Source organism: Drosophila rhopaloa, unplaced genomic scaffold (assembly GCF_018152115.1).
Source record: "Drosophila rhopaloa isolate 14029-0021.01 unplaced genomic scaffold, ASM1815211v1 contig_2, whole genome shotgun sequence".
Classification (NCBI taxonomy): Eukaryota; Metazoa; Arthropoda; class Insecta; order Diptera; family Drosophilidae; genus Drosophila; species Drosophila rhopaloa.
The window spans coordinates 8,135,458-8,146,121 of NW_025335083.1; the positions used below are offsets into that span (position 1 = coordinate 8,135,458).

Sequence of the window (10,664 nt, forward strand, 5' to 3'; positions counted from 1 at the left end):
GACTGCCGAATCAAAACAACAACACCAATAAGAAATAACGTACCGACAATGTGATAATCACTACTTTAAGTCCAGTCATAAAAAAAACAATTGCATAACTTAAATGCAAATAATTGATCCATTTTTTTTCTATTTTGATTGCCGCATGGGGCAAGATATCCAGATGTTTGTATAAAATTTAATGATGTTCTCAATACCCATTAATAATAACAATTTTTTGAAACACTTTTTAAATCAAGACATAACATTTTTAGAAGGACGTGAAAAAATTGAAAGAGTTAGAAAGTTAAAGATATGAAGCTCTAACGGTTACCTATTACATACTTTTGGTCGAAATAATATACCCTTTTTACTCTCCAAGTAATGGGTATAAGAGGTAAATAAAACCAAAACAAATGGTAGCGCCAGCAAGCACTCTACAGAATAACCCGAATTCCGATGAAGATGAGGCCGTGCCGACGGCGCCCACTTCCATGCTGGTGCTGGACGCCAAGCGGAAGAGCGCCTTCCTGCCGTACCGGCCCCAGTCCACCGTGCTGACCAACCTGCAGCGCGGCAACACGGAGGCCACTTTTTGTCCCGTCGAGGTTTCGCTATCCTTCCACGAACGTGCCGGACAGGGTGAGATTACCGAGGAGCAGGTGATGGCGGAGAGGGCGCGCCAGCAGGACATTGATCAGAAGGACGGGAACGGCTTTACGGCCCTTCACTGGGCTGCCTCGTACGGCCAATTGGTTTCCGTGCAGCTGCTCGTCGGTGCTGGTGCCAATGTAAACAATATGGGAGCCACTGATCTCGTCAGTCCTCTTCTCCTGGCTGCTGCCGGTGGGCACAACGAGATCGTCCGCTTCATGCTGGAGCACGGCGCGGATTCGACCCACATGGACATTGTGGGAAATACGGCGCTCATGTACGCAGCGGCCGGAAATCATCCGCACACTTGCAACGAGCTGCTGGCCAGGGACTTGGATCTGAGCGCCACCAACGAGGACGGAGAAACGGCCTATTCCCTGGCTGTTGAGCATGGCGCTCATCTGGCCCAGGCACTCCTGGAGCAGTACATGACAGCCATTATTACGGTGGGAGCGTTCGGTAGTATTTGAAACTGAGGAGATTTAAGGGATATTAGATTTTCCATAGGTAGAGCAGCTATCAAACAAACTTGTTTTTACGTTTTTAATAAAAGGTACTGTTCAAATTAGGACTTAAAAATTGTGGTTAAAACCAATGTTCGTGGTTTCAATAATAGTTCTAGCTATATGTCCATTTCAGAGATTAATTTAGGATTAAGTCAGACTACGTAATTCAAATCAAAACTCAAACATTTTATTCTTGCTTTTGCGCGTCTGCTGTTCCTTGCTTAAACTACGTTCCTGAGCCTGAAGCGTGGCCAGCTCCTGTTTGTGGCTCTGCAGCTGCACTTGCAGTCGTTTCTGAAGCTGTGCATCTCCAGAATTTCTGTCCAGAGACTGCTTCACTTTTGCAATGTCCCGCTGCTTTCGGCGGATTTCATCAGCCACTCGCACTGACTCCACGTTAAGGGTTTTGGTCGAATGCTGTTGTAGTTCGTTGGTCTTAGCCTTCTTGGCCACTTGCTCACCCTGCTGATCGCTTTCCCCAGGACCGAGAACACTGGCGTTCAAAAATGTAAAAACATCCGTACGTTGTGATTCCCGGACGTAGGCCTTTTCATCCGCTTTTCGTTGCCGGCGCTGCGCACGCTTCAGCTTTCGTTCCACACTGAAATAGTCACTGTCCCCGTTGGCAGCCTCTCGCAGCTCCATGCAGGCATCTAAAGATCGACCCTGGGGAAGTATTTGGGCGCTAACAGGCGTCACAATGCCTCTTCCATCTGAGCCGAGACCCGTGCCATGGATGTAGCCCATTTTCTCCATGAGCTTGGATCCGATGCCCTGTAGGGTTGATAATTAGAGAAACTAAAGTTGCTGCATCTGACTGCACTGCATTACTTACCCGCGTGAACTCCTCCCAGGCACCCAGCTTTTCTGTTGGCTTAAAGGTAAACAAACTTAACTCGACCATTCGGGCTCTCCTGGCTTCCTCCAAATCATCCATGTCCGAGTCTACCTCATCACTGCTTTCGCCGTTTATGCTAGAGATGCTGTCTTCGCTGGAGAGGTCGTCATCCTCACCCAGATCCGTGGTCAGTGGAAACAGCTCTTCAAACTTAAAGTCACGCTCCCGTTCCTTGTGATCCTGGCCATCTAATCGCACCCGGCAAACCTGCTCTACGAAATTCACGCAAAGGACACGACCTCGGTGCCACAGGCGATCCGGCAGCTGGGCAAACACTGCTCGACTGCGGCAAAGCTTGTGGAATTCGGGTGGATTGTATTTTTTAATAGAGCTACCGGTAACCAGAGCGCCGTGGGAAAAGCGACACCTCGTTTCATCAAAACGGCACTCGCCCTCAAGATAATAAGAACAAGGCAGCATTTCCCGATGCGTGGGATTCGTGAAGAGCACTCTTAGTCGGGCATCTAAGATGCCATCGCCGTTCATGACCACCTCATCGTCCACTCCGCAGATGAGAGCATTGTGGTAGCAGGTGCCCCAACTGTGCTCGTGGGGAGCGGAGCACTTCTCGCCCACCATGGCGGTGTACTTCGCCCGTAAATCCGACAGCTGCCGCTCTTCATCCGCTGCGGATTGGGTAATGTCAGCTCCTTCCAGATTGCTGAGTTCGCTTCTGAGCCGCTGCAGCTCGTCGTCCAAGTCGTCTGCTTGTTGAGGTAATTCATCGGTTGGTGGTTCATCTTCTGTCTCCCGGGTGAGGGCTAGTAACTCCTGTAGATTCGACTTAAGGGCCAAAAGTTCCTGGCGTTGGGGCTCATCCGTGGTATTTTCCAACGCCTGCTCCACAACGAGCAACTGTTTGATGCAAGGGTTGTCATAAAGGAAGTTGGGGACAAATTGGATCACCTTTGCTCACTTGTGCTTCGTATTCATCCATAATTTGGGCTCAGGTTCATGGCGCGGCTTCTTTATGCAGGTTTGATTTCAGATTTTCAAAAAGAGATGCATGCATTCAAACACAGAAAAAGTGTACATTAAAGGTGAACGTTATAGCACTTCTTTTAAATTTACTTAACATGATACTGTAAGTCATATAATTTGTCTTCTAATCACAAATTCAAATTTAAAAACATATTTATGAATAATATGCAAGCAAAATAAAATAAATAATACAAATAAAACAGATATTCTAAGGATATAAATATATGTTTTAAAGAAATAAAACAGATGTGATATTTACCCGACCGCGACTGTGCGTAGAGGGAATCATCTGGCAGCACTATCAGCTGTTTGATTGTGACTTTTTCAACACTAGTCTGAAACAACAACAAAACGCCGGTAAACTCGTGTTGTTTTGATTGTTCGGTTACATATTATTAGATTGAATTATCGTAGTATGTTTTCCCTGAATTACACAACGAGAAACATGGTGCCTCGACTGCACCGTTTCACCAGCAAGATCGCCGTGGACATGGAGCCAGCGGTGATCTCAGCCCTGGAGCAGGCCACCATAAAACCGAGAAAACATCCCGGCGTGGTAAGGCCCAGTCATGTGGACCTTCCGAAACAACTGGGTGATACTCTGAAGCGCATCGTGGGCGATCATCCTATCAAGAAGCTTATTAACGATGGACAGCAGCTGAACGCTTACATCAAATCACGCCACCCGCCACCAACGCTAGAGGAGATCGAGAACAAGAAGCGGATCATCATAGAAGAAGTCAATGCCAAGATGTCTCTGGATCGCCTGGCCACGCTCGACGAGGAGGAGGCAGAGCGCTGGAAGCGCAAGCGGGAGCTGGAGATCAACAAGCGGCTGGGCCAACGCATCTACGCCTGGAAGCGGATTGAGTACGGCGCATATGAGTCCCTCGTCTACGCAACAGCCCGCGGTGCCCAAGAGTACGCGGTAATGAAACGCGTGCTCACGGAGCTGGCCCAACGGGACGAGCAGTTCCGACCGCGAAGCTTCTTCGATTTCGGTTCTGGCATCGGGACTGGCATGTGGGTGGCCAGCGAATTGTGGCGCGATCACATATACGAGTACTACAACGTGGACAGGTCCAAGGAGATGAACGAGATCTCTGAGCTCATTCTGCGCGATGGGCACGAGAACAAGCAGATTGCCCTGCGCAATGTGTTCTACCGCCAGTTCCTTCCCGCCATCGAAACCAATTACGATCTGGTCATTACTTCTCACACGCTTTTCGAGTTGGCGGACAAAGAGCAGCGGGAGGATGTTCTGCGCAATCTGTGGCGAAAGTGTGATGGCTACATGGTCATCATGGAAGAGGGAACACGTCGTGGCAGTGAGCTTGTCAACGAGGCCAGGCGGTTTCTGTTGGAGCAGGATCAAGAAGGACACACTGTGGCACCGGTAAGTTGCAAAAATAATTTAAAACATATGGCTTAATCCCAATAAATCCGTTTTACCTTTAGTGTCCACATGATGTGATCTGTCCCCGTCTTAGAGATCTGGCTGATCGCACGCCCTGCAATTTTCCAGTTTCATACGCTCCCCTGCGTTTGGGCAGCGATTCTTTGGCGGAGCGACACACCTCCCTCTACAGCTATGCCATCCTGAAGAAGGGCCCACAAACCGACAGCTCCAGTTCCTGGCCGCGGATTGTGCGCCCTACCTTGGTTCGGTCAAAGCATGCCATCTGCCGAGTTTGCACGGAAGAGGGCAAACTCCAAGAGGTCATTTTTACGAAGTCCAAGCACGGAAAGTGAGTAATACCGCTGTTTCCTCCTTTAATATTTCTGAAGCAATCAATTTCTTCCTTTTAGGTCTGCTTACTCTTGCGCGAAAGTCAGTCGGTGGGGCGATCGCTTGCCCATGTCTCTAGGACAGCAGGCCAATCCCGACTCAGCAGAATCATCCACCACAGAACAATCTTTCTTGGCGTAGTTAAAACTGATAAATAAATGTGTTAGGCATAAAGTCACGCCCTAAAACTAATTGATACTAAAAACTGGCATCCAATTAGTCGATTTAATTATGTGCAAACAAATCGTTGCGGGTGGAGCTGAAATTAATTAAATAGTTGCATTTAAATTAACTAAACAATCCAAATGGCAGGCCGCATGCTCATTGATACTAAATTTCTTTCCACGGCCAACACACCCTCACCTAGATTTTAATGTATGGCAAGACAAAAGGCGGATGTGACTGCGGATGGGTTGGCCCCGCCGTTTTGGATCAGCTTGTTATGTAATGTCACCTGTATATACTCCATACATATGTAGGAGTCGATGCTTGGCCAATGGTCAGCGATGTCACAACGCCCCGTGTGTTGACGTATGTGCAGAGGGATATTTGGAACGACTTTGGAGGCCAGATAGGTGGCGGCGTTATTTTATAATAAAACACACTTTTGAGTTTGTTCATAATTTATTTAAATAATATTATTACATTTTCAATATCGAAAAATACATTTTGTTTACATCAAAGAGGTTCCATTCTTTCAATCGCGATAATAGATTCCTCAGCCGAAATGTCTGGAGTATATCTCCATTTCGGAGGCCAATCCCTCTTTGGCTGACATTTAGTTATGCGAGTTTGGAAGTCTTAATGGGAGACGCGCCCTTTTAACGACCGCAGATCATCCCCGCAGTCCATCGCTTCTTGAGGTCCTGTGTGGCAAAAAGGGCATAACGTGGTTGGAAAAGGGCAACATGTGGGGCGCGAAAAGTGCCACGTCTATCGAAAGGGGAGTGGGTGCGGAAGGTTTACTTCCATGTACATGGAGTTTTAGGGATTGGCTTTGGAACAAGGTGTGTTGTAGAGCAACGGACCATGGATACATAACGATGGATTATAAATATAGCAAGTGAAGCACTTGGCTTCGCGGGTTACTATCCTTTGGGATTTTCCTGATTATGGCTTACACTTTCATATGAAATTTAATTTTCAAAAAATCACATTATTTCTTATCGCCTTGGATAACTAAAGTCTATATATATTGTATTAATACGATAAACTATTATTATTGGGTTATATTGGAATTATGTTAAAGCACATTATTGACATTTTGATTTTGTATACGGAGAGTATTACAATTTCAGTTCAAAGTTTTAAACGTAGTAAAGGAGACATATAAATTCTTGATCAGTTAAATTAATATACTGGTATTATAGCTAGAGCTATCTAAAAACATTTTAAAAATAGGATTCTGCGTTTAGAAGTTGGTAAAGAATTTTAAACACCCGGTCTCCGATCATATCCGTACTTTAAGTGGGATTATTTTGTAAAATATCAGCGTAGCAGTTTAGATATTGCGATCTAAGGAAGTATATATAAATTAAATTTAAAAGTGCTTGGAAATATACAATCTGAATTGATGTTACAATCATTAATATAACAATCTACGCTTAGTGTCTTATTTATATTTATACTTATATTAAAATAAGGAATTGTATTCAAATGACGTTAAATAAATAACTAAATAAAAATTTGTTAAGTCTCTTGCATAAATCTCATTTTAAAATACTTATGTTTCGCTAAAGATAATTTTATATTATTCTTTAATGAGCGATCTGGATCCCCTCCGCTGTTAATACTAATAGTCAATGTATACAGTTTACTGGATAAACAAGAACTGTAATCACTGTTTTATGTATTTTCAATTATAAAAAGCACATGTATTACAAACGGATCCTTTTTCTATCTACCCATCTGAGGCTGACTTTTTAACAAAATATGTATGTTTGTTTCAGCCTGGGAGATTGGATGTCGGTCTCTAAAACTGGGTTAGTTGGAAGTCTTCGTTTATATTTTTCATTCCAAACTTCTTGTGGGACTATAATTTAATTACGAAATGCATTTAGCAAGTCATTAACCCATTTAGCAGTGCGTATAAAGAGTAAATGCCAGGATATGTGACAGGATCCCACGGCTGTTCTATGTGCCGGCCAAAGTCCAAGCCCAGTTTCTGGGTGAGCACACGTCATGCAGCTCCATCTCCATTTCTATTTGGCCTCTATGTAATCACTCCGGTTGATACTAGGTGGGGTCGCTGCTGGTCGCTCGTTAAAAAGGCGCGTTCCCCGATGGTGTCAGCTGTCGCTCCGCTTCCACTGGGCTATTTGTATTAGTAAGGTGCGTCCCACAACAACTGCGACTAAATAATGGTGGCGTTTAGAAAGCATGCGCCGCTGTTGCAAGTGGTGCTAGTGACCCACCCACCCATTCAGCCAACCCCAATCAAGGCACTAGTACTCAGCCAACCAGGCAGCCGGCATTGTCAGCGCTTCCTTTTGTTCCGAGTCTCTATTTCTAATGTGCTGTACATAGTTAGATGGGTCGCCCGGGTCCGGGTTGATCAGAAGTGGCTACCTACGAACTGGCGCTGACTTCTGGCCATCAGTTCGACTCCGAGCGCGGCCAGGAAAAGTTGCGGTCGCGGTTCCAGTGGCAGTCATAGATCCAGTGATATTAACTTGGTTGGTGATTCATCTGTGCTTAGTGGACTACAGTCCTTTGGCGGCATATTTCATTCGCGCCTGTATCTTGCTGAACCGTTACCATATTGGCCATCGATCCGGTTGAGCAAAATTTCAGGTGTGTGAGAAATTTGTTAAGCATTCATCCACGAAAGTGTTCTGGAAACGATATGGTACAAGGAGATCTTTTCCTGGTAAATATTCAGGTGGTAATCACAACATGAAAGTTTAAAACTGGAAGACTCTGGTTGCTTATCTCTAAATGTCATAAGCAGTTAAGTGGTTAAGTTTAACGGAAAACGTTTACAAACAAATCGTTCAATAACTTAAAAGTCTATTAAATATGGTTGTTTAAATGAAAAAATGTACAAGATTTCAAGCCTAAACTTTACCAGTGTTTCTTCTCAATTTCATTAAAGTATAAAAACAAAAAAGATTATAGATTAGTTTGGTTGAGTCACAAAATTTTGCATTATTTTTACTTTCAGTTTTAACATTGATATTTGGGGGGAAAATAACCCAAACGACACGTAAAAAATTCCAGCTGACTATGATTGGAAGAGTTTCTGCCGCTTTAACCGATTACTATTTATTAAAGAAAAATTTGATTAGCGTTATTTAAATTGTGAGCCCTAACAAGTAAAATCCAGATTTGCAAAACTGTGGAAATAAACCACTTTCGATGAGCCTGAGATTTTGTCAAAGATCATCTTTAATCGCTAGAAAGCACGAGCGATACCCACGGTTATCACTTTTGTGGGTTTTCGAGTGCTACGGAGATTTATTGCACCCGACAATTCGCCCACGACAAGAGCTTTAAAGAAGCCCCGACGATTTGGACTTTGATTGTTTAGTTGTATTCTTTTGTACTCGTCATAGCGACAACGACATGGACAGCACATGATAAGTCAAATCAGAAAAATAAACCATCAAAGCCCCATCGGATTAGGAGTATGTGGGCGCAATGATACCCGTAAATATTTAAACTGGGCCCAGCACGATTAGCTAAAACAAGGAAATTAAGCGATTGCCTTGATTTAGTCGCAGGAGTGATGAGATCCCATGCGCCATATTTACGATTTCCTATAGCTGTTATATGGCGCGAACGATCATAAATTGTAATCTTATCGTTTGCTTGGTGTTCGCCGGCGTGCAGATTGTGGATGTAGGCAATATTTAAACTTATCAAACACTTATGTAAATTGTTATTTATAGTATTGGAACGAACTTCTCCAGTCATCGAGTGGTTGCCATTTTAATAATTCCCTGAACCAGCTTAGACCGAAGTTCAAGCCCAACCAGCGATCATTAGTGGCACTTGATAAAGCCGTGACGTTTTTCAAGTTTATATACTTTGCTCTGTTCTCCATTATTAGCTTGGGAACATTCAGTATTTACTATATCAATCGGCTTTTGTTTAGCTCGAGTCGAGAACGGTCAAAGTCCGCCAGTGTATTGAATCATACTGTCGGTGCGGGGTTCGTTTGATGGAGCAATTAATACGATAATAACTAAATAAGCACTTATCAATGATGTTCTAAGCCGAGGAAATGAAAAGTAGGACAGAGCTAACAGTAGTACGGAACTTGAAAGAGAAAGTGAAAAAGCTATGTTATTGCTGATCCGGGTTAAATTAGGTCGGGGATACTAAAATTATTTTATTACCAATGCATGAAAAGCTATTCGAAACTACCTAAAGATAAGCGTAAGTGAAATATCTAACACATGTTTGGTTAAGCTTACTACTTTGTAGATATTCTGTGTCCTTTATAGCCCATTAAATTTAAACCTATTGATTTTCTAGTGCTACAAGCCCCCAATCGTTTTTAGCTTAGTTTAGTTTCATATGCCATTCTTCTGTTTTTTTTCATATATATTTAAAAAACATAAATAAAAAATTAAACACTGGCTATAAATAATTTAATTTAAATAGTTAAAACCAAGTGCGAAGCCGTATAAGATTATTAAACACACCAACAATTTTTTAATCCTTAAAAATGAAAATGTTCGAATAAATTTTGTTTATATTTGCAGTCGATTGCATGATAAATTAACAATTTTTCTATATAGCCACCAGATGGGCAAGGAGTTCCAGTTCCGATAACCTTGCTCTGTCAATGTTAATTAACCAACCGCAAGGGTCCAATGAACAGCGAACAAGGAAGCTAATCGGTGAAGTAACTCTGATTCACGAGCCAGCACAAAGAGCCTTAACAAGTATAGTCGGTTGTTGGCGGGGAATTGTGAATATATAGGCATTGTAAACTGGCCCGATAATGTTGTGCGGGGATAGGGCTCGCTATTGTTTCCCTGTACGTTGCCATTGGCACAGAACAAAAATTAAATTAAGAAAGCGACGGCGGCGCGGGAATGTTTATTACGTATTACGTATACGACTATTATAGAGTGTCGACGAAATTCGATATGTGGACTTGTGACCCGAGCACGATCCTCCTCCACCCCGCCCTCCGTTGTCAACCGGGGCAATCGGGCCGAGATCGCACTGCCAAAACTCAATCAGCTGCCACAGGTGAGTATCTGTGTGCCCCAGGTGCGCCGGTGTGCGAGCGGTTCTTATCAGCGAAGGAAAACGACAATATAACAACGCCAAAACACTAATAACCAATGCGAAATATACCCGAGCAGAGTGTGCCGAGCGATCTTCGAGAAAGTGTTGCGAGTTTGGCTATTTCCGCGCGATATAAAAAAATTTCGTTCTACATTTAGGATAGCTGCGTACATAGTCTCGTCTGGGATAAAACTTTTTAAGCCAGATCACAACATTATATTACTTGGTTGAAATTATATTTGCAGAGTTGGTATTCGATTTGCTTGAAGTACATAGCATACATATTTTCAGTACAGGAAAAGTTGCGATTGTTTAAGTAGCAGCATTCATAAGAAATCATAAGCAGACTTTAAAAACTAAAAAAAAAAGCTACGTAAATTAAAAATAGTTTTCATGCATGTAAAATCGTCTGCCTTCTTCATTTTAGGATACCCCATACATCAAATCAAATACAACGAATAATTGCATTCTAGAATTTATTTCTTTGCTAACATCTATTTACTACTTTAATATTAATTGAAATATAGATATTTTTAATAAAAACCTTTTATTTAACTATTTTTCTATGCAATCTATGCAATTTTTGTTCAACATTCATAGACTTAAACTTCAA

At 42.9% G+C, this 10,664-nt stretch overlaps 3 protein-coding genes across 3 annotated transcripts; 2 read left to right on the forward strand and 1 right to left on the reverse strand.

Annotated features, from left to right (window-relative positions):
* Positions 1–56: 56 nt before the first annotated feature.
* On the forward strand, positions 57–1,228 carry LOC108044544 (DNA-binding protein RFXANK). Its single transcript, XM_017123587.2, has 2 exons — positions 57–165; positions 240–1,228. Exon 2 carries the CDS (start codon positions 396–398, stop codon positions 1,101–1,103), a length of 708 nt encoding a protein of 235 aa, XP_016979076.2. The 5' UTR covers positions 57–165; positions 240–395; the 3' UTR covers positions 1,104–1,228.
* Positions 1,229–1,304: 76 nt separating this feature from the next.
* On the reverse strand, positions 1,305–3,102 carry LOC108044541 (zinc finger CCCH-type with G patch domain-containing protein). The gene is made up of 3 exons (XM_017123585.2): positions 2,954–3,102; positions 1,975–2,892; positions 1,305–1,913 (listed from the first exon to the last, which is right to left on the reverse strand). The coding sequence occupies exons 1-3, from the start codon at positions 2,972–2,974 to the stop codon at positions 1,311–1,313; spliced, it is 1,542 nt and encodes a 513-aa protein (XP_016979074.1). The 5' UTR covers positions 2,975–3,102; the 3' UTR covers positions 1,305–1,310.
* A 244-nt stretch (positions 3,103–3,346) lies between these two features.
* On the forward strand, positions 3,347–5,059 carry LOC108044543 (methyltransferase-like protein 17, mitochondrial). Its single transcript, XM_017123586.2, has 3 exons — positions 3,347–4,414; positions 4,477–4,766; positions 4,828–5,059. Exons 1-3 carry the CDS (start codon positions 3,434–3,436, stop codon positions 4,946–4,948), a joined length of 1,392 nt encoding a protein of 463 aa, XP_016979075.1. The 5' UTR covers positions 3,347–3,433; the 3' UTR covers positions 4,949–5,059.
* The last annotated feature ends 5,605 nt before the right edge of the window (positions 5,060–10,664 follow it).

Coding starts and splice junctions, on each gene's coding strand:
- LOC108044544 (XM_017123587.2), top strand. CDS start 396: ATGGTAGCGCCAGCAAGCACTCTACAGAATAACCCGAATTCCGATGAA.
- LOC108044541 (XM_017123585.2), bottom strand. CDS start 2,974: ATGGATGAATACGAAGCACAA. Junction 2,893..2,953: donor TGGATGAATACGAAGCACAA/GTGAGCAAAGGT, acceptor TGCATCAAACAG/TTGCTCGTTGTGGAGCAGGC. Junction 1,914..1,974: donor CCTGGGAGGAGTTCACGCGG/GTAAGTAATGCA, acceptor TCAACCCTACAG/GGCATCGGATCCAAGCTCAT.
- LOC108044543 (XM_017123586.2), top strand. CDS start 3,434: ATGTTTTCCCTGAATTACACAACGAGAAACATGGTGCCTCGACTGCAC. Junction 4,415..4,476: donor AAGGACACACTGTGGCACCG/GTAAGTTGCAAA, acceptor TTTTACCTTTAG/TGTCCACATGATGTGATCTG. Junction 4,767..4,827: donor ACGAAGTCCAAGCACGGAAA/GTGAGTAATACC, acceptor TCTTCCTTTTAG/GTCTGCTTACTCTTGCGCGA.